The sequence below is a fragment of the Fukomys damarensis genome, unplaced genomic scaffold (genome assembly GCF_012274545.1).
Source record: "Fukomys damarensis isolate Sample0158 unplaced genomic scaffold, DMR_v1.0_HiC HiC_scaffold_21, whole genome shotgun sequence".
NCBI classification, from domain to species: Eukaryota; Metazoa; Chordata; class Mammalia; order Rodentia; family Bathyergidae; genus Fukomys; species Fukomys damarensis.
Genome location: NW_022900933.1, coordinates 35076420 through 35099736, shown reverse-complemented (window position 1 = coordinate 35099736; position 23317 = coordinate 35076420). Strand labels below are relative to the sequence as shown.

Below are 23317 nucleotides of genomic sequence, written 5' to 3'. Positions count from 1 at the left end.
AGCAGGGGCTTTTGCCCAGTAGGGCAAGAGATGCTTCCACTGAGCCCTGGGGGTTTTGCTTTCAGCCTCAGGAGGGAAGGGGTCACATGCTTCCTGCCCTGATGGGCTTCAGCATGGATGTGTGACCAAAAAAAGGTCCTTAGAGATGTTGCAGGGGTGCTGTTAGCCACGCTCCCCATCTCCACACCAAAAATCCCGGGTGTCCACGGTCAGCATCCTCCTTCTCCAAGCCAGGTGAGCTGGGGTTTCCACTCCCGGCAGCCAGACACAGCCTGCCTGGCACCAGGACCCGAAGAGGTGACGGGGCCCGACTTGCTGTCCCCAGCCCTTCTCACCCCAGCTGTCACCACTGCGGGCTTGGCTTACTGAGGTGCATTTACTGCTTGTTTTCTGCTGCAAGAAACTGCTTTTTCATATCCCTCCCAGGCCACCAAGGGAAAAAAATTTTTTTGAAATAACGTCCTTACCCTAATTTAAATACATCTACCTCTAAAATGGCCAAAGACTGACATTTCTTTGCTACACAGTCAAAAAAGAAAGCTCCTTGGTCCAACATAGGGGGTAATTAAATGCATTCAGCTACAGCCATTTGATGGCTGCGTGTGTGGCCAAAGAATCGAAGCGGACAAGCAATGCTCAGAGATAGGGGAGATGCTTTGTCTGTACGACCAAGTGGAGAAGAAACTTACAGGTTACTCCATGTGGAGAGCAGGACTACACAGACCAAAAGACTGGAAGAACAGACAATGGTGTAAACGTAGAAATTAAAACCGTTTCTGCCCTGGGTGGTGGCATTTGGAGTAATGTTTAGTTTCAATGGTATACTTCCACGGTTTTCAAATTTTCTGCAATGAACATATATTGTGAGTATAACCCCAAACTAAAGCCAAGAACAAGAGGAAGCACTCGGCAGCACTCGAAGAGGCTCGTGGGGTGGAACAGTAAAGCTCTCATGGTTTTCTAAGGCCAGGTGCCAAGGAGGGCACCAGATCAGTTTGGAGTAGCTGATGCAGGGATTTCCAGCGAGTGTGGACAGAAAAATCAGAGGCACAGGGCTCCAGGCCTGGTCCTGCCAAGCTGTCTCCCCTGCTTTGCCTCCATCAAATCCACTCCTCCACAACTCTGGGGTTTTGAAGTAGCAAAGCCCCCCATAGTGGCCAGGTGTCACAGCCCACGGGCGACGGCTGGCTCCTTGGGAGCCCCTCATAGTCAGGGAGTTTGGCACGTGGGAGGTTAATTCTCTTATCAAAACTGTACAAAATCCTAATTTTGCAGAGTGGCAATTTTGGGGGGTGGGGGAAACCCAGCGATGGGAAAATGTTGGTTATGCAGCACTAGACATTCAGCGCTCATGGGACCAATTATAAAAACACTCATTCAGCTATTTCTATTCAAATGAACACCTGAAGAGGAGGCCTCAATGGTTTTAAAAGTGTGTGGGTATTACTGGATAAATGTTAGTCCAATAAAAGAGATCATCATCCGCTATTTGTGTACATTTAAGTTGACACTGAAAAGATCTTTGTGAAGCACTGCACGCTGCTTTCTTTTCTATGTGCATCTTTTTATCTCCTATTCCCTTAACACTTTAGCAACTGAAGGGAACAGACCCAGCATGGCTGGTCAAGGCTTTCTTCTGCCTCACCCTCCCCCAAGACTGCTTGGACTGGGGTGCTGGGAAGGCCACGCCGGAAGTGGGCAGCCCCGGGCTGGGCACTTATAAATATGTAATGTCCTGCTTGGAGGCACAGTCACGAACTCCTAATAAGAATGCACGAATCTGTGTTTGAAAACAGACATTTGCATTTGCCCTGCGGTCACAGTACATGGCCCATTCTTATTCAAAAATTTATTTTTCTTCTTCTTTTTTAAGGCCTGGAAATACTCTGTGCCTCTGGCTCCCCACCAAGGCACACACACACATCCTTCTCTGTTCTCTTTAAACAGAAATTAAGAGAAGGGAGCCCACAACCCAGGTATCCCCATCCTTGAAGCCATCAGATCCTGGCTAGAGCTCACAACTTCTATACATCTATGCCACCAAAATCTGCACCCACCAGAGAGTATTTTTTTGCTCTTGCCCAGGAGTCTTGGTCCAGAATGAAATACAGAATTAAAAAGAAGGGAACCAACTGGGGAAGGTATGTTGAGGTTTGAGAAGTTCCCCACTGGGCCAGGGGGTCAGCTCAGTGGCACAGTACCTGCATTGAAAGCGCAAGGTCCTGAGTTCAATTCCTGGTATCCCCCCCGCAAAAAAAAGAAGTACCACACGGTAAAGTCAGGGTGGGGCTCACATGGCAGCTGCAGGGCTGGGGGCTGTGCCCAGGGTCCCAGGGTTGTTGTACAATGGTTGGTACTTACTGGCCAGCAGCAGGACACTATGACCAGGGAGCTGTGGTTTCTGGAGTTAAAACAGCCCAAGCCAGTCATTTTTTAAAGTAGACTTGTAGAAGGGACCTTTGTCATCCATGGCTCCTGAACCTCTATGCACTTAGCCTGTGTGACTTTGGGCTTCTCCTCCTGTGATGATTCCACCAGCCCCACCCCTCTTGCTGGCAGGCGGGTTGGGGGAGTCCCCTCCCACTGACCTGGAGGCCCCAATCCCCAGGCAGCCGCCCCATTTCCCCACGTGGATGCTCTCTGGGGCCTGCCAGGCTGGGACTGCTATCAGCGACTTCTCTTCCCCCACCACGTGCCCTTCTGCCTGGGAGGTCAGCAGGGCTAAATGTGATCACCACACCAACACCAGAGTTGTGAGCAGTCTTCCTAATTGCAGGCATGTGGAGAACTATTTGCTGCAGCAGCCCAGTATTTACTTATCTAGGGGTGGGCCACATCCTGGCTGTGCAGGGATAGTGAGAGAGGGTGGGGTGCAACCAGTTCCGGGGTTCCCCTGCTGACCAAGCTGCAAGCCAGCCAGATGCCTTTGTAGGCTGCCGGCTGGGAGCCGAGCCCCCATTGAAGGGCTCACAGTGACACCTGCAGTTTGACGAGCCACATGTCACACTGCAGGACAGCTGCCGCTAGAGAGGATGGGGGCACCTAGCCACTGCTGGACCACCTGGGGCCAGATGGCTGGGCTCACTGCTGGGGCCCAGGGACAGGGAGAGGCGGCTCAGTTCTCTGAACCTGCTGTAGGAGAACCTAGCTGCTGCTCTCTCCACCTGGTTTCCAGCCCTCAGCCTCCCAAACCAGAGACCTATGGCTGTAGTTGCCCCTGCTCAGCCACTGAGCTGGGAAAGCCATAGCCTAGGAAAGCCAGCTGGCAAGGAAGCAGCGGGGAGCGGAGGGCCAGTTGCCACAGCATCAACATCCAGACAACCATCTTCCGAGCTCCTGTTCGGTGCAGCGCTTTTCACTGCCTCTCTGCTCCTTTCCACCGTGCACCAGGGCGAGATCACTGAGCCCAGTGCCCTCCTTTTCCAAACTGGAGGCTAAGCATGGCAGAGGGGAAGTAGCATGGGCAAGGTTGCCCAGGGAGGGTACCTAAGTCTGCCCGCCCCTGATCGAAGAGCAGTGCTGGGATGACTGTCGGCCCCTCAGCTCCTGTCCTGGTCACTGCCTTCCTGACAAGCCCACCCTAGAACACTGCACACACAGCTTCTCCACAGATTGTCTCAACACCCCCTCCTCACACCCACAGGCTTGTACACACACTCGTGCACTCAGGCACACGAGCTGCGACCTGCACCCCTGGAAGACAGCCGGTCTGAGCTGAGGGAACGTCACTTCTCAGAATCCAGTTGAGGCTGAGCTTCCACCACCCCAGCTCCATTTCCTCCTGTGCACTCAGCTTGCAAAAGTCTGAGAGCCAGGACACGGGAAGATGGGAATGAAAATGAACCGAGGCAAAGATTTCTTTATAACTTTTCTCAATATTCCGCTGATTACTAGCTCAGTAGCAGATGTGATATGCTTAATGATGCATAGACAAGCAGCAGCCCCTAATCCCTAAATGAACTTATCTCTAAATATATACAGGAGAAGCTATATAAACTCAATTCAGCACCCTGTTCCTCCAGCTCTTGGGATGGAGGAGTAGAGGAGAGAGCAGGCGCCTAGGAGACCCAGCAGGGGCAGATGGAGGGCAGGGAGGCGGTGGGCAAGTTCTAGGGGCAGCTTGACCTGACACCCACGACCTCTACGTGACACATAGGCCACCTGCATCTGCATGTGCCCCAGGGGATCTGCAGGGCTTCCGTGGCTACAGTGGCAACAGCAATGGTGACCTGCTCTAGTGGACCTTCTTTCTGTAGTTTGCATTGAAGGGACCTGAATGAACACCTAAAATTGGCTTTTCTTCCCAACCTCAGCCTCCGTGAAATACACCTATGGCAAGACTCAGCAAGCTTTTCAACTTGGAGTTCTCAATAAGGGAATTACAAGCGCAGTGGCCCTGGGCTTTCTTCCCCCAGCATCTGCTGTGTGGGGGCTCTGGGTTGAGGCCCAGGGTCCAGTGGGGACAGATGTGAGCTCCTGGGGCAGGTAGGTGCCAAAGGCGGACACATTGGGCAATGGGAATGAGGAGGGGACTCTGCATTGCCCTCTGTATCCTGCCCCACCCCGCCCCAGGGTGTCTGAGAGCAGAGTACAGAGGCTCAGAGGCTGCAAAACACGAGGCTGGCTCTGGCTCAGGAGCCAAAGGTGAGTCAGGCTGGAGGGTGTGAAGGAAGAAGGCCTGGGACAGAAGAGCTGGACTTCTTCCTGCCAGAGGGGAGGACTCCTGCTCCCTCTAGTAGCTCCCGCTGCCTTACTGAGCAGGTGGGCAGGAGTGTGAGCTTAGGTTCAAGATTCAAGTTCCAGAGATTCCAAGAGGGCAGTCCAGGGCCTGGACAGATGGCTTTTGCAAAGTGCTGTTTAGCCCAGACAGCCTGCTAACCTGGAAGGAAACTCAAAGCAGCACAAAGAGACCCCACAGAAAGCAGAGGGACTGGCCTCCGCCCACCTGAGCCAAAGAAGAGCTTATGCATATGCAATTCAGGCCCACTCAGAGGGCTTTTCGATTAGCCACATGGAGAAGCCATGGCCGGGTTGGGGGAATCTATATTTCACCTTACGTTGCACACAGCTGGGCTCAGACTGGCACCAGTGCTAATATGCAAAAGAGGCTGTATCTGCCTGTGCTCATCAGGGTTCTCTGGGAAGCCAAGAGGGGCAGGACCCTTCCCTTCCAAGGCCAGCAAACAAAGGCAGGTGGGTGGGCCATCCGGGAGGCGTCCTGCCTGCCCGCAGGAGCTGGGCAGGAAAGAGGCCACTGGATGGAAGGTGACAGTGCATTCCTGTCACACTGCAGTGGGTAGAGGGCAGTCTCAAGAGAGAAACTGAGGCTGAGAGGGAAATAATTTGCAGAAAGACACATCCCACTTGTGGGGCTTTTTGTTTGTATATAAATACAGTTGTGTTTAATTTTTGCTCATACAGGTCCAGAGCGCCCCTAGGAGATGCCCGTGACAGAGGTCAGCCGTGTCCAGGCCACGCTCAGCGTGCCCATGCACTATGTGGAGAGCAGACAGGGGTAAAGAAAGTTGAGGCCATGGTCCTCGCCGTCAAGAAGCACACATACCACTGGGCACTCAGCAAATGATACCAAGCAACACACAGCCAGGAAGTGCAGGGTGCAGCATGCCACGCGCCCAAGGAGAAGGGCCAAGGGAATGAGCAGGCCCTGTGTGCCAGCGTGGCTGGGAATCGGATGAGGTCTGGTGGGTGGAGGAGCTCCTGGCTTTGTCCTAGCCCCTCTCCATCCTGTACCTTTGATTCCGCAGCATTCGGAGCCTACTCATGGCTCCTCTTCCCAGATCTCCTTCCTTCCTTCCTTCTTCCTCAGGAAAATGTGGTAGTAAAAGCTCCCTGGGCTGGATGGACCCACCCAGTTCCTCAGGAAGAATGCAACTCCAGTCCTGCATCTGTAGGGCTTTGCCTAGAGTGCCACATACAGAAAGCCAAAAGCCACTCTCCCCCAGCCACTCCGGAAGTGGCAGATGAATCAGCAAAGCTGCTGTCTATACTAGATATGTGCAACCTGCAAGCTGGACCCCTCTTATCAGAACTAGGTTCCTACTCTGTAAAAACACAGGTAACCAAGCCTATGTGTTTTTTTGAGGTGCCAAAGGGAGCGGCTAGGCAATGACATTTGGCACCACACTGGGTGTACCTGAAGCATGAGGCCTGTAGGAGCACTCACTGCGAACTGTCAAAGCAGACACGCAAGCTCAGTGCCAACCGCAAGATGGTGAGCCACGGAGCCACTGGCTGTGCCCTGAAAGAGAACAGGTGCGGCCAGGAGCGGAGCTACAGGATGCTTCTGCCCACAGCCGGAAGCCTCTCCCCTTGCTGCTCACTTCAGAGAACTGTGGCTGCGTTCTGGACTGCGAGCCCGACTTCAGAATAATACCCTTCTTCACTGGCTGCATAGCTCACTGGGCCTCCTTCCTGGACCACTTCGCCTACAGCCTCACTCTTCCCTCCACCCTCACTATCACCAACTCCGCTTGCATGACCACAGGAATGACTCAAGTCTGTCCGCACTGCTCAGAAGGACAGAACGTTAGAGCTGAGTGTTCATTCGGCATTGCTCTCCCTTGGATGCTCAGAGCAATCAGTGAAAGAAATAGGAATCAGGGCAGTGAGACCATGTTCATTCTTTATCAAAATGAATTGCAGGCCAACACTGGTATTTTGAAATCCCATAAACTACAGCTTAATTTCCTTGACCAGCATGGGCCCAGCCCCGGGTGACATGGGGCCTTGACTGTACTCACAGACTTGCTCACCCTCTGCCATCTGATCTGCAAAACTTGCTGGGGACAGAAAAGTGACAGACCGGAAGACTTTGGGTAAGCTCAATTAGCCCTCATCCAAAGAAGGGGTCTTAACAGGCACCCCTGAGCTCTATAAGAAGGTGCTGTTAGGCCTGGTCTCTCAGTCATGGTTTAGCCAGTAAATGGCCATAAAAATTGTTGCCCGTGGGCAGCTCCTGCTTTGAGAGCCACCTTGGTATTCAAGCTACATGCCCCAAGAGCCTCCTCTACAGGGCCCGTCTGCATAGGAAGGGTCAGCAGGCTGGCATCCTAGCTCCACTGCTCTCTCTGAATTCTTAGGTCCCCGGTGATGACCGTGGCACCCCAGGATTGGGAGGAGAGGGTCAGAGCCCAGGCCACGGGGTCAGCGGGGTCCCTTCCTGAGAAGGGAACCTGTACAGGAGCACCTGCCGGCAGAGAGCCAGCCAAGCTTAACAGGGATCAGCAGCCAGGAGCTAAGCAGCAAGCCCGCTGCACCCAGTTGGGGCACCTGCACCTGACTCTGTCCTTCCTCCTTCCAGCACGGTCACCAAAGCAGAACAGGAGCAAAGGGGTACAAAGAAGGGGCAGTGGGCTCTCCCTGGACACCGGACCAGGCTGCCCTGAAAAGCCTGAGATTCAGGGTTCCCCTTCTCCCAGCTGAGCAGCTTGGGCTCAGAATGAGGCTGTAGGCAAGGTGGTCCAGGAGGCAGGGAGAAGCTGCATGCCCCTCTCCTGGCAGTTCCCAGAGGCGCCAAGGCAGGGCCTACACAAGCCTCACCTGGAGGCCACATTTGGGCCTCTTTGCAGCACAAGTTCCCAATGAGTACAAGTCCTCATTCCTCCTCTTCCACCCTGGCCCTGCTCCTGTCCCTCTCAGCGCACCGGGTCCTGACTGAGCAGCTCTGCATTGTTCGCTGCTGTCCCCCACTACAGCCTGCGGTGAAGGCTGTAATTAGGACCCGCAGACAGAGGAGCAGAGCCAAAGGATGGTGCTTCCCTCCCCCTTGCTGCTCCAGGGCCTTCATCCCAGGCTACAAGTTGCCAAATGCCTGGCATGGGGTGCCCCCTGTCAAACCTAGGCATCTCCTAGCCATGGTATCAATGCCCGCCCCTGGGCCTCTGAGTCTTGGGGCACTGAGAGGAAGCAGCCTGAGCTTCTCTGTGGTGGCAGCTGGGGTCAATGAGCAGAGCTGGGCTGGAATTCAGCTGTGGGCCAGTAAGGCCACACAGCATGGCTGTGTTCATCAGTGAAGACATGAAAACCTGTTTTTCGACCAGGGATTTAGCTGCCTGCCTTGCAAGCACAAGTACCTGTGTTCGATCCCCGGTACCTGTTTTTAGGCCTAAATATTAATTTAAGCTCAGTGAAGCTGGGCCCCCATAATGATGGATGCCAGGAACCAAAAGGCTTTCTGGGGGGGACAGCAGAGACACGGCCCCCGCAAGTCACAGTGGAAAGAGCTCACTGCTCCGGCCTCCCATGGCGCGAGTGACCTGCAGTTAGTTTCCTTTCACCCACCTCACAAGCTCAGGGCTCTTGTGGGTCAGGAAGCAGGGTCCACAGCACAGTCCAGGGGGTGTCGCCAAGAGCCCCAGGTGAAGGTTGCGGGAGCAGAGTTTGAGGCAGGGAAGCCCACGTCCAGGCACACGAGCTAAGGCCGAGACTGCTCTTGCTCACTGGCTGGGCTGCCTTCCACACGGAGACACCGGGCTCCAGAGCTCCACCCTTGGGAGGCCCAGTGAGGTGCTGCCCATGGGGTGCAAGCCTGGTGTCACCCACCTCATGGGGCAGGTGCTTTGTTCCTGAACAGCAGACCATGGGAGGCTGAGGGTGGAAGAAAGCCAGAGAAAGTCACTTCAGGATTATGAAGTGCTATGCAGGGCCGGAGGCTGGATCCCCAACAGAGGGGAAGAGGGCAATGGTGGGCTAGTGAAATTTCTCCTGGGCAGGGCTGACTGCTCACATGGTTTGGGGGCAGAATCAGGGAAAAGCACAAGAGCATCTGAGCCCAAGGTCTTTGTGCACACATCCTGGTCCTGCCAAGGTGCTTTGACCCTTAAGACCCTTCTCCGCCACGCTTTTCTTTCTGGTTACCGGACACTGCTGCTTACCGGCTCCTCTGCCCCTGTGGTTTCAGGACCAACACCAAATCACTGGGCAAACAAACAGCCCAATCTCCCCTGGCTTCCTGGCATCTCAGGGAAGCTACAAGCTCCCTCCCAGGCCACCGCTTACACTCCAGAGTGCTGCAGCTTCCTGTTAGGAAAATGTTCCCACTCACTCTGACCTGGCCTCAGCCTCCTCAGTCTTCAGGGCAAAGCCTCTTCGATGTAAAAGGGAGCTCCTGACCCTCCTCAAGTGCTGCAGTTTTCCTCAGACCATTCTGGTGGTTTCTAGCTTGTCAGCCATGCTTATTGCCTGGGAATGGTAAAATCACCACATACAACCAGGGCTTCCCCACGGCTGTGTCCCTGAGTGCATAGGTGTCTCCAGGTAGAAGAGCTTGGGCTTTGGGACCACACAGGTTCAACTACTGCTGAGAAGCCCAGTGTTTCTCAAGGACCACAGATGGTTCTCATAGCAACCAGGTGAGACCACTCAGCAGGGCGCATCCAGCACAACTTAGTGAGCTCCCACCTGCCTATAGTGGCAACAACAACCATTTTTGTTGACAGAACCTTCACAGGAAGTGAATCTGTCTGGGATCACCAGATTTCCTGAATGTCTCTGCTTTTACTGACTTGTGAATGAGGCTAAGGCTGTCCCCGCAGTGAGCCTCATGCTTTGGCCCTCCCTGGTCCAGGGTCTCTCGCCAACACTCTGCTGTCCTCTCCACATCCTCCTGGCTCCAGCAGCGCCACCATCTTTGTCCAAGGCCTCACGCTACCCTCCAAAGGCTGATCACCTTGTGGAGATTCACCCGGGACAGTCTTGGGTTATTATTCACTTCTGTTCCTCAGCTGTGATGTCTAGGAAAAATGGTCGAGATAATGCTCATGTAGTATGACCCCCAAATATGTTTTTTAACAAGGCGTATGAAAGACAAAGTATAGAGATCTTAAACACTAACTCTAAGAAGTAGGATTATGGAATTTTATTTCCTTGATAATGTTCAGCATTACAACTAATATGTATACTATTATAATCAGAAAAAAAGTTAGTATTGACAAACTGACAGTGTCAGATTTGCCTAAAACCATTTCACTTACGTGGATTTGTCAAATGAGTCACCCACACCACATTTTAAACCACTTTCATGGCATTTTATGGACAGCATAAGTGGCGAAGCACTCACCAAAAAACTCACTTGTAGACATCCATTCTGACTTTGTCTTGTTAACATGAAGCAAGGTTTTCATCCATGCCTCAAGGCATCTGTCTTAACTTTCTGTATTTAATGGAAACTTATCAAGTGTAATACCCTTCAATGATATAGTAGGCATGGCACCCCCAGGACGGAGCAACCTCTAAGGTATCTTGTTATTTCTATTTGCTCTACTCTTGAGCAGTTCAAATTTTCTAGCATTTTAAAAAGGGAGTCCTGTTTTTCTTTTTTTTTATTGGTACAGCGGCTCGAACTCGGGTCCTTGAACTTGAGAAGCAGGAGGCGGAACCACTGAGCTAAATCCCCGACCCAGAAAGTCCTGTTTAACGAGTTTAAAAACATTAAGATGCAAAACCTTTCCAAAAAAGGCAAAGTTATAAAAAAAAATTCTCAAGGGAAACCGTCCAAACCAATACATAAAATGATACTTTGTAAAGATCCAAATTTTAAAATCAACTGCAGAGTGAACTGGGGGTGAGGAGGTCTGTTCACCACAAAGCAGCCAGGGTCCAAACCCTCCAGTGATAGCAATATGGCCCTCTAGTCGCCCTAGAGCCCATCTCCCCAGCCACCATCAGCCTATGCAAATTTTCCCTATTTCCTACCCTGTCATTCAGGTCCTAGGGCCATCCAGATGGGGAGAAGCATATGCAAAAAGACACTACTCTGACCTTTCTAGTGGTGAATCCACAAAGAAACTGAAGGGCAACATCACTGGAAAAATTCAAGGTCACACTTCGGGATTAAGTTTTATTAGAGTAAAACAGAATCACTGTGTGATCTCAGGCGAAGTACTCCGCTAGATTGAGTACCTTACTTCTAAGTGGTGACACCATCTACTGTGTCCACGAGACTCACTGTTCGACACAGAATAGGCAGACTGCAGCAAACAACTGCTGGGAAGCTTCCAGGCCCAGGCACTGCCCGAGACCCGAGCCGGAGGCCGGCAGACACCACAGCATCTCTTCAGGGTCAGGGCACCATGTTTGTCTTGGCAGCAAGCAGAGAAAGCTCCCTGATAAAGAGGTCAGTATTCTACCCCACTTCATTTAGGGAAAGAAAATAATAGAGGGGTTTGCCTGACGACGATTTTCTCTCAACTCCAGTCCTACCCAAATTGCATGTCAGGAAGGCAGCTTTGAGAATTAGCAAAGATGGTTTTGCTGGATGTTCCCTTGCTGCCTGCAGTTTGCCCTTGCACCTGTCTTCTGACAAGCCTCAATTAGGTTTAACCTAGGGCTTTAAACAATTAGGATTCTTTAAACACACTCCATCTACAAGTACTTGGGAATCGACATAGTATTCCATAAGAAACATCTGTGAAGAACAAGCCCGGTATTACTCAGAAACCAAAAAGAAAGTGTTAAAAACTTGCTTTCCTGGGGCAGCCAACCTTAGTGGACAGAATTTGTTCCCCTTGAAAGCCAGGGCTCCTTCAAATCACTGAGTGGGCATTCTTAGTGGTCCCTCAAACACAGTGGTGCCCTGGTATATGAACTTGTCTTACAAATTTGTAAGATGTGTAATGGGTAGATGGGGAAAATGGCTGTGGTCACATCTGTCACCCAATGCAGTGTTTGTGAACAGAAGCAAAATTTTGAGGCTAGGGATTTAGCTTAGTGGTGCATCACCTGCCTGGGAAGCGCAAAGTCCTGAGTTAGAGAGAGAGAGAGAGAGAGAGAGAGAGAGAGAGAGAGAGAGAGAGAGAGTGTGTGTGTGTGTGTGTGTGTGTGTGTGTGTAACATTCTTGTCAAATGCTTTTGTTTGCAAACAAGTGTTTGTGAACCGAGGTATTACTGTGTTACACAGCCTGGTGGCGGCTTCAGAAGTGTAAGCTCAAGACTATGAAAACTGAAGTACAATTTAAGTGAAAACATCAAGGTTTGGCAACTTGTTCAATTTAAAAAATTAGAATAAACTGTTTCAGTATTCAAGTTTTAGAGTAATCTGGCCAATGTGAAACAATACAATTTCTCGCTCTCCAATTGAACCCAATGCCCCAGACCTTAATCTTTCCCTTCCTTCCTGTCCTCCCTTTCACTTTTCCTTGGCAGCCATGCTGCAGGGGAAGGACTTTCCCACATTATCACATTTCCTGCTCATCAACTACCTTTGTGGTACCGCTCCCACTGTTATCCGTGAAATTTCAGTGGGGTTACTCACCCCACCTACAGCCACAGAATTTCCAGAAACTAGCTGGTGACAATAAGCGACTGAAATATACCATTTACATATAAACCCCACAAACACACTAAGCTAACACTACTGTAATGGGATCTCAAACATACAGAGCCCTTCAGAGTCAGATCTCTGTATCTTACCTGGGACCAAAGCTCAAATTGTCACAGATCGTTTTGGCTAACTCCACCGAGGGAGAGCAAAACTTCAAATGTCAAGAGCAATGGAGCAGGGAAGGCAGGACACCTGGTTACATCAGCTTCCTAACAACCCCTGAATGCATTCGGGCCACACTACCACACCAAGGAGACTCCGAGTCCACGGAGGAGTGGGAGCCTCCAGGAAAGGTAGTCACTGTCCAAGATCACACAGCTTACTGAGACCTGAATGCAGCTTGGACCCAGAAACATTCTTCCCACTGCACACAGAAAGCTGTGGGCTCAGGGTTTTAATTCAGCTAATCCATGTCAAGGCTGATGGCTTAAAACGCAAATTTGCCAGACTATTTCAAACCTAATACAGACGAGTCTCAACTCTTATAACAAAAACTAGGCCCCCTTTCCACAATGTGATTTCCACCAGAAGGAGCAGCTCAAAGCTTTTTGCTCAGCAACCCTAGGCACCCTCTCGTCTTCCATGGGGATCCTCTCTTCCGAAGAGCTCCAGAATCCCAACACGCTCTGAAGAGGCACGATTTTTCCTCCCCTGCCTTTCCCAGGTTACCACAGCAGGTGTTAAGTAAAACACTTGCTCAAATCAGAAGCATTTTTACCCATTCCAGCCTCCACTGCCTTGGATGCTTCGCCCCTGTGTGGTAATCAAACCCAAAGTTAATACCAATTTCAAATAACCCTGAACTGAGTTTTCCTAAATTGTACAGTTTATCCATATACTAGACAGGTAAACAAAAAAATTACCTTCTATTTGAATCTAAGTTCCATGAATTAGGCAACTGGAGGTCTAGGTACAGAGAGCTCTGAAAACACTGTTGAGTAAACAAGGGATCATTTATGTTGTGTTTTTGGCCTCAATTGACTTATGTAGCACTTACTTCTCTATCTCAGCTTCATTACCCTTTAAAAAATTCTATCCTAGCACTTCAAAATTCTAAGCCATTTCAAACCCTCTTGGAAATGAAGTAAAATTTTCACTTCCCTACAGTCTGTCTGGTTGATGATAGCCAAACCCAAAGCTCTTCCTCATCAAAGCACAAGGTCGTCAGTCATAGTGGCACATGCTTGTAATCCCAGCAACTCAAGAGTCCGAGGTAGAGATTTGAGGCAGTCCTGGGCAGTTTAGCAAAACCTTGTCTCTAAACACTTTTTTCCTTTTAAAAAAAGGTCTGGGGATGCAACCAGCACTAGAGCACTTACCTGGCATGTGTGAAGCCCCGATTTCAATCACAGCACATATACATATGCCAAGGCTGAAGGGAAGCTATGAAAATGAGTCCTTGCAATTTACCTTTCTTCTTCCTCCCCAGCACAAGGTCTCTTATAGATCATGGTACACAAGGTACAGCACCCCATTTCTGATTGGCAAGTGTAGCTGAGGAAACCTTCCTGTGGGAGACAGAGGACACAGATGGCCTCAAGAACACATGAGCTTTCTATGCTGCAGTTCAGGAAGGCTTCCTGTACCCGGGTCCCGCAACATTCCAGTCTACCGTCGCATCCATGTCAAAAGTGAGCTGAGAAAGGAAACAAGCCACAGCAGAAAGGACAGACAGGGATGGAAAATACTACCATTTCATTAAGTTGTCCACTTGTACCCACACCTCCTACCATTCTGTTGCAGCTCCAACTTCCCATGAAACTTGAAAATGCCTAGAAGAGCCTGATATATTCTTAAATCCAAGTTATTTCACTCCTTCCACCAGGGAGGGAGGAAGATAGGGCGAAGGAAAGCATATGGCTTGTGTCTAGAGGTCCCCCCAAAGCCTCATGTGGTCATAGCATGGGGCTTTGTCAGAGGTAGCTGGTCTAGAGTGATGGATTCACTATGCAATGCTAGGAGTAATGGTTATTACTACATCAGCCCAATGATTGGCTTGGCACCCTCCTAACCCTTGTAATATAAGGGAAAGAGCTGTGGTTGTCCCCTGCCTACTTTGCTACTTTCTGCCCTCCACGGGCTGTTTCTCCTCTGATACCCTCTGCCATGCCACCCTGCCTTGGAGCCGAATGAATATGGACTGAAACCCCTACAACCTCCTTTTAACATTGGATGTTGGGTATTTTCTCTCAGAATAAGAGAAGTAACTAAGAGAGGGAGAGGTGGGAGAGAGAAAAGGACAACCAGTGACAAACTGATAAATTAATTTGGAGGTCAAGTTAAAGTAGAAAAGGATCAGAATTCCCTCCTAAATAAATGTAGACTACGTGCTGGGAAAGCTTAGCCCAACCTACAGTTGCCCAACAGCAACTACAAAATATGGACTTCTCTCTATAGAGGCAATTAAATAAAGCTGTTAATGCAAAGCAGAAGATTCACTGGGCCCATACACCTTTGAGATTTTAAAATTATATAAAAAGTGTAGGCTTTTATAAAAATTTTTAATTAAAAAACCTTGAAGTCATTCCAGTTTATATAGATGACACTATACTTGCAAAATATACTTAAAAATTTCCTACTTGACTCCTTACAACTTTAAATGTCTAGACAAAAAATGTACGTTTCCTACATAAACTGTAGTCTTTTATTTTCAAAATAAAATTGTTTCACTAGGCCAAATTAGGGTGAACTGTGAGTGCTTGAATTTGCAAAAACAATTACCCTTCAGCCGAGAAGTGTGTGTCCTATTTACAAATATTATTTGTTCTGAGGCACGAACTTTAAAGATAAAAATGAGAATCTGAGCAGGCCCAGTTTAAAAGCTGTAGTAGCCTCACAGCGCGGTGAGGCTCCTGACAGTCTTGGCACTGCGTCCAGGCACGGGCGGCACTCTGCTGGGGCGGCTGTCTTGGCTGTGAAGGCAGATCATGCCCTCTGTCACTCATGGGGAGCAGCTCTGCCCAACTGTCTCTTTTCAACAACTTTATCATCAATCTCTTTATTAACAGCTCCACTGCAGTCAGAAAACGCAAACAAGGACCAATTCTCATGCCAGATTTCTGGAAATCACACAGCACCAGGCACTGCACAGTGTGAAAGTTTGTGAGAAAGGTGCTGTGCCAAGAGAGAGGCAGATCCATAAGAAACAAGCTCAAGTTGGGACATTTTATGTTATTAAGCTAAAATACACGTTCCTACTTTTTTATGGCTGAAATCTGAGAACCCAAATACCCACACATAAGTGGATAGATGGAAACTGAGAAGGATGCAGCAGTGGCACACAGAGCACTTTATCCCCCAAACAACTTTACTACACTTCCAGAAATCTCCTTAAAGAGCAAAATTGTACTAGACACACCCACCCGCTCCAAAAGTTTTGACTATTTTAATTTTAGGACATGACATCATTAGACACTGCACAAGATGGAGATAAATGTTTTTGCAGTGAGCAAAAACCAACCCATAAAACGGAAATGTTTGAATTATTCAAAATATACATTTTCAGTAGGAAATCTGTTATATCAAAAATAATTTACAAATTAAAGGATATGATTTAAACGTCTTGCAAATTACTTCTGAGACACAGATCTAAGTCAGGTCATCATGACACACATAATATAAACAAGAAAATCTACATTAAAACTATACAAAGTTTAACTGCTAGAGGGGCACCTCAGCACTCCTTATAAATTGGGCTCTGGGAGATGAGATGTGTACCAAAACAAAGTGCTTCGGCTGGCAAGGACAGACCATGGGGCAATCTATGCTAACATAATGTACCAAACCACAAGATATTCATGTCCAAATGCATCCAGCTACCAAAGGTGAAGCTCTGAAGCACTTGAGTACCACAGTACAATTGATTGTACATTGCATCGGCTATGACTAAAAATTTACCAGAGTCAGGATTTATACTTCATACTCTCCCTTTTGTATGTTTTCGATTTCGATCTGATTTGTTTGAAAAAGGCATGAATAAAAAGGGTATTAATTACTCAACGACTATAGATGAAACTTTACAAAATACGTTTAAGATTTGACACACTCTAACTAGATTTACATTGTTCCAAAATTACACAACGTGCCATGTGGTCTGTCTCAGGGGTGTGACTGCCTGTATGCAGATAGAAAAGAAAGAGCAAAGACCACAGTGGCAGTGAGAAGCTTAAGCCTGGGGTGGAGCAGCTCTCTGGCTTCCAAACTCATTTATTGCACTATGTAAAACAAAACTGAGACACCTCGGCTTTCCCTAGTCAAGGCTAGTCAAAGAGACCCAGTAAGGAGTGTGGCAGGTTTGGTATAAATCCACTCTTACTACTATAAACAAACCCATCCCACACACACAAACTAAGCTGGGTAGCAGAGTACCATTCTGTACCTTCAGATGTACCAAAGTAAAACTTGCAATGCTTAAGTAAAACATACACTTTTGTTCTCATCTTCACCCTACTCGTAGTAGTTAAAGATACCCAAGCCAGATGGGAAAGTGAAAGTTAACATTTTAGACAGTAGACGGTTAAATTATCTCTATAAACACTAAACAACACTATGCTTTGTAGATATGATGTGTAGCTACATGAAAATACAAAGCATACTGAAGGATAATCAGAGAAAAAAAGGACAGTTGTATCTTTACACACAACTGTGAGGTTTCTAAAATGTGAACTTCAGGATAGCCCTAATTCTAACTTTTCAAAGAAAAGTGGACTTGAAATTCTACCCCTTTTAAGAAACTTCTTGGGTGGTTTGATCAGCTAGCTGCTAGAGTAGTTCCAAGAATACTGAGACAAAAGCCTGGCTCTGAGGAAGAAAATCACAAGCTGAAATGCTTTCTCAAGTGTATGAAATCACACTAGAATGAAGTACAACCACTCCGAAACACATGCTTCAGAAATATATATGCTATTTTTCTAGGTGCCAATAAAACAATATAAAATGTAACAATAATTTCTAAATTGATAAAGAGTACAGAAAGGATGAGTTGACCCTACAAATGAGAAACGGGTATCACAGAGAACTAAACAGACCACCGTCTCTATGGAACTGAAGGTCATGTTCATTACAGATCACAAGATACATCATTTACCAAGTTCAGATCTGAGTCAAGGCAGCATCCATTTGTGATTTTTGCACGAAGCTAACAGAACAATAACATTGAGAACTAAAAAACAAAACATACAATTCGGGATAAAAAGCAACTAATTTTCCCCATACTGTTCATCTTTATTAGAATTAAAATAGGCAAAGGAAGATCCACAGGACTGTTCAATGCCTTTTTAGGAAGTTTATCTTTTTATTTAACAAAATTCCCAAGGCTCAGTCTACAGGTTTGTGTACATTAATGATTTCTGTCCTTTCATCTATCAATTACAACTTGGAGCTGTGGATCATTTGCTACAAGAATGCAGCCAGAATACTATGCAGAGATGTAAAACATTTTTCTGTATGGAGACAAAAAAACAAACATTAATTAGAAAATAACTTTATTCCAGATTTTACTCAGCACCATGAAACATGCAACTTTCAATTATCATTTTACTAATTTAGCAAGATACATGAAATGTCAAAAATCCATGACAATGATTAAACTCGGTATGTTATTCAAATGCATGTCTGAATATTGGGAGTAGGCATGGAAATCTCTATTCTACACATGGTAGCAATGGAGTCAATGTTAACTTTTACATTTTCCTTTTGTTAGGCAAACCCAAAGTTGCAGTTTACTTTATTTATTTTTTGTTTTTTTTTTTGAGACAGGATCTCACTATGTAGTTGAGACTGACCTGGAACTCACTATGTAGCTCAGGCTGGTCTCAAACACACAGCAATCCTCCTGCCTCCCAAAAAAAAAAAAAAAAAAAAATCCCACATTGCACTCACAGAGTTCTCAGAATTTGGAATTATGGGAACAGAATGTGTGGAACTGTGTATCCCTTGGAATTATGTCTTTTACAAAGAAGTCCATCTCTCCACTCAAAACACCTAAGAAAATTATATCCAAGAGTTGTCCCTCACAAGCACACAGAACGGTTCACTCCTAATCTGTGAGTTAAGTACACAATGTGAAACATTTGGAGGTTTAAGAAAGGCATTATCTGATTTGGTTTAGTAAAATAATAAACAGGATCCTACCTGGTGATTGCGGTTTGTGAGTCTTAATCTAATGAAAAACAACAGTGCCACCTTCTGACATTAGAGATAAAATGCCAACTGCTTTAAAAACCAATACTTTTGAAAAAGGAAACACAGAGGACACTGCCTACCTGTACAGAATACATAATATATAGTATCTATAGCTACAAGAGTAAATATCATAAAGAAGATGGGATAGTTGAGAATAATTGGTAGCTATGGTCATGCTTTCCTCCTTAAAGATCAATTATGGGAAAAAACAAATACCTTATTATTATGTGATATAAATCATTATTAGGCTCCTGCTAATGACTTAACCAGAAACATATTTTTTCCCAATTTAACCAGAGTAAATTCTTTTGCAAATCTTCATTTGGAGCCACATTACAAACTTATAAGTAGAACCAACTAAAAATCACTGGGGGAAGGGAGACAGTCAAAAGAAATCAGCGAAATGAGGAATTATGCTTTTTTTTTTTTTAATTTTATTGTGTTTTCAATGGAGAAATACATCATCTGTTTACAAAATAGCTCTTGAAAAATACAAGGAGCACAGATACTATAAAACAAAGCAAACTCCAGTCATGAGACACTACATACATCATGCGAAAGCAACAGTCTGATTTCCAGATTATGAAACTAGAATTAAAAAGTCACTACACAGAGAAAGTCCAAGTTCGCAGCTTGGCAAAACTTGGATGCAATTACATGAAACGTTTAATAAACTGAAGTTTTTCCCCAATATGTAAACAAAATGACAAGACTAAATCTGTGCCTGGCAATTTCAATCTAACTCTGAAGCTACACAACACACACAGACACCTTGTACACTTCACCTGCTAGTTGACCATCTTCTCTTCCTAGGTGGTTGGGAGGAAGGGCAAGGCGACTGTGTGGAGCAAACATGTGGGGAGTAGAAATATTGTATACTAGACATTATAAAGTCATGGGGAAAAGAAAGCCTCGATTAATGCATAGCCTAAGGGGAAAAGACTATACTCCAACTTCAGCAAATTAATTTAGAAGGATGGGGAAGAGTTTTAAGTAATTGCAATTTAACATGAAAAATGTACATGTGATAGAATGGAGCACAATGGAAGATTCAAAAACATGCTCACTGGAGAAATCTTGTTGGGTTTGCTTTGTCCAGATTAAGAAACAGTAAGTCTATCAACATCTGGCATCCCTTATACATTGTGAAGATGGACGTTATGTTGCTTTATTATGAGAAATTATTTTCTATAAAGAAAGGTGGTTCTAATCCTTTGCTAGAATAAAACAAAACAAAAAAGAAGTAGAAGAGCTGACTAGATGTTAAGTGCTTGCTAGAAATGATTTTTAAAATGTTTTTTTATGTAAAATTTGCTGACAAATTTTGGTAAACCAGTTAAAAATGAAAATTAGTTTAAAAATCTTGGAGAAAATGCCTTTTTGCCCACATTTAAAATTGAAAATCAATTTATTAATAGGAACAGGAGATCTGTGGAGTGTACAAAATTCCTCTTATTTAGAGATCAAATGGCCATCCAAGTTAGATATCAGTTTCACAGAGGCATTAACTTTAGTCACCATAAAATTTCAGCCATGGGACCAAAATTTAGTGTTCTGTGCCATGTAGCCACCGGGTCACTGGTTTCACATCATGGCTTAAGAAAATACTGGCATTTTGGTTTTTGTGAAGTAAGTCCTACTTTATGCATATACACAAAAGGGGAGGGGGGGGCTGAAAAAAGGTTTTCATTTGTTTTAAAGACAACAGATAGAAGGCAAAAGAATATGGAACTTCAGTAAGCTCAAAGAAATATATTTGCTGGCTGATCACTGATTTGTATGCACTACAAAACGACTCTATAAATAAAACCAAGGGCCAGGGATTTAGCTCAGTGGTTCTGGTGCCTGCCTTGCAAGAGCAAGGACTTGAGTTCAATCCCTGGCACCAAAAAAATAAAAAATAAAAATAAAACCAATATATCATTTCTTAATCATAACCCCATCAAAACCAAGTATTTCCTAATTATTCTTTCAGTGTCAAACATACACCCAAGAGTTGACATTTCATTTTTCTGGGCTGCCACTACCTCACATGGACTGAACTAGATTTAGATGTACTCTTGTAAGATAGTACACCTCTGCACAACAGTATCCAATTTGAAGACTAAGGGTAAAGGAAATTCTTTGGGAAAAAATGAAAATCCATCAAGCTGAAAATCTAAAATTAGTTCTACTTTCTAATAAAAAAAAAATACATAAAAGTGCATCATCAGAATAAGGAATTCTTATGCCAGTTTGTATTGCAAATTTTCCAAACAATGCATCAAACATAAACCAAATCCAGATGTCAATTATGGATACAAATATAGCTTGAGGTTTTTTTTTAAAGGCAGTAATATTTTTTTTTTTTTAAATAGATAATGCAACTGTTGCTAACACAATAATAACAGTACTCCTGGCTTCACATACTAACCTGGACTTCCGATCAAGTGCTGATTAGCCCAGTGAGGGAGGTCACCAAAAAAAACCTAATATATTTTCAGTCTTGTCTAGTCTTGTACCCTCCATTCTTCTTTTTTTAGCATTTGAAGACAACAGGTTGAGTTGGCAGATATTGTTTATGGACCCCTGAGGTTGTTTTTACCGATTCAATCTCAGTTTTATTGAATTCTTGATAACTGGAATAGGATTTGCAGGGAGAGCAGGGATATCAGAAAGGTCTGTACTGGATGTTTTCTGAGAATGAAAGCAAAGAACACATGCATCACCATTCAAAGCACTGTAATTTAACAATGAGATGTACTTCCCACTGCTTTATTTCCTATTTCTTCCTAAAAAATAATGGAACCATATTTAAGGAAAATTTTAAAAAATGGGAGTGCAAATAAACACAACTATTATCATCACATTATTTGTTCTATATATGTAGAAATTGTCTAATAGTATTAGTACAAATATTTTAACAATATTTTAGCAACAGAGAACTATTCACATGTAGCTCTCAAAAACATGTTCAAGAACCTACATATGTATGGCATTTTAAATTTGTGATACACTATGATTTTTCTCACTCTAAATGTGTATTTTTGATCAGAAAAAAAAAGAATAATCTACAGTATAATTATCTGTTAAACTGTATGTACTTATAACAACAGTAATTATTAACTGGTACTGGAGCACCCCCGTGTGGGAGAATACTTAAAGTTCACCTTAAAAAAAAAAACAAAAAACAGTTGTCAGTAAATTTACTATTTCCTGACATTGTAAATTATAAAATTAAATCTATATAAATGAGCAAAATTTTAATTATTCTAAATTTTAGGCAGGTTTTCATTATATTAAGCAGATTAAATTATAAGCCTTTAATATTAAATAATGGAGATGTTATAAAATTTTTTATTATGGAAAATTCCAAAAACACAGACAAAAGCACAGAGAATACATAAGGAATTCCCGTGCACTCACTATTGAGCTTCAACTGTCCAATCAAAGCCAGTCTCTTGACCTCCCAACTCCAATTCCTGGATCACTATGCAATAATCTCAGAAATTCTATTCTTTTGTAAATATTTAAAGATTTACCTCAAAATAAAGACTCTGTTAAATATTAACACCTCGGCAGAAATAAGTAGTATACTTCTAGTAGTATCACAAAACAAAGAGAGGTGTTTTGTTGTTGTTTTAATCAACATAACTATACTTTTATGCTATCACGTGGTTTTTCTCTCACTGGCTTTATGGGGATAAAAAAAAACAAAAACAAAAAAACTCCTACTCATAAAAGTACCTAAAAAGCAAATACCCAATGAGTGTTAATGGCTGTAGGGATAAACTAAGAAAGACCAATCAATGAGAACACTATCTCAGAAAATAATATGGCAATCAAGATATGAAACCACAACCAAAGTACAGTTTAAATTTGTCCATGTATCAATTTTAAACACATTTTCTCCTTTAACTTTAGTTATTCCTCCAAAGTTGTATTAGTTTATGGAAATAAAAAATACTCCACAAATTAAACAAAATTCATGTATCCACAAGTTAACACCCAGTGAAAGCATATTTTGAAAAAATCCGAAAAAGGTATTAGCCTTCTATAAACAAATCCATTAAGAATGGTTTTTAAATTTTACTCTTTTGACATTTAAGTAAAGTGTCTGTAATATACAAAGGTATGAATTACAGTTTCTTGTTTTGGTTTGTTTTTTGAGATGGGGACATGACACACCAGTTTCATCAAATCTAGGGCCCTTTCTTTAAACTAGAATAAATACATTTATAGGCGTGCAAATACTTACTTTCACAAAGATAATTTTATAGGCCAATAAGAATGTTCATCTTAATTCAACACACCATACTAAGCTTAGAACATTGAAAAAATTCTTTTTGTACTAGTACCTGAGAGGCCAACAGAGAAGCTGCTGTCTGAGTAGTTTCTGATTGAGCTGTACATGTCTCTGTATCAAGTTGTTCCTGTGAGACAAAGAGGATGGGGAGGGGGGAAGAGACTTTAAAAAGAATAAAAGAACATAACTGGGTCTGGTGGCTAATAACAAAGACAAACTGGAAGACAGGAGGGATCGCAAGAGAGACGTGACTACATTACAAAATCATTTATTAAGCCTTGTTGTAGGTTATTTCAACATTTCAGATACTTCTATTTGTCTATTTAACTCTCACATAAGGTATGGTCAAAACATCTCATGACTTTACCACTAGGCTCCAACCTGGGTATATTCTAAGTAAATGGTGAGTAAAGACATGCATGGGTATATGAGGAAATACTGTCCAGACAATAATTAACAAATAAGAGCCCAAAGACTCTCCTAATTATGTGTACAAGTGTGTGTGTGTG

At 44.8% G+C, this 23317-nt stretch overlaps 1 protein-coding gene across 1 annotated transcript in view; it reads right to left on the bottom strand.

Annotated features, from left to right (window-relative positions):
* Positions 1-19544: 19544 nt before the first annotated feature.
* Papola (poly(A) polymerase alpha) overlaps positions 19545-23317 on the bottom strand; it is a gene marked incomplete at its 5' end in the record, with an annotated part of 48165 nt that continues 44392 nt past the window's right edge. The window contains 2 exons of the mRNA XM_033766773.1: positions 19545-21199; positions 22861-22935. Of these exons, the coding sequence (XP_033622664.1) occupies positions 21104-21199; positions 22861-22935 (171 nt within the window). The remainder of the gene's footprint in view (positions 21200-22860; positions 22936-23317) is intronic.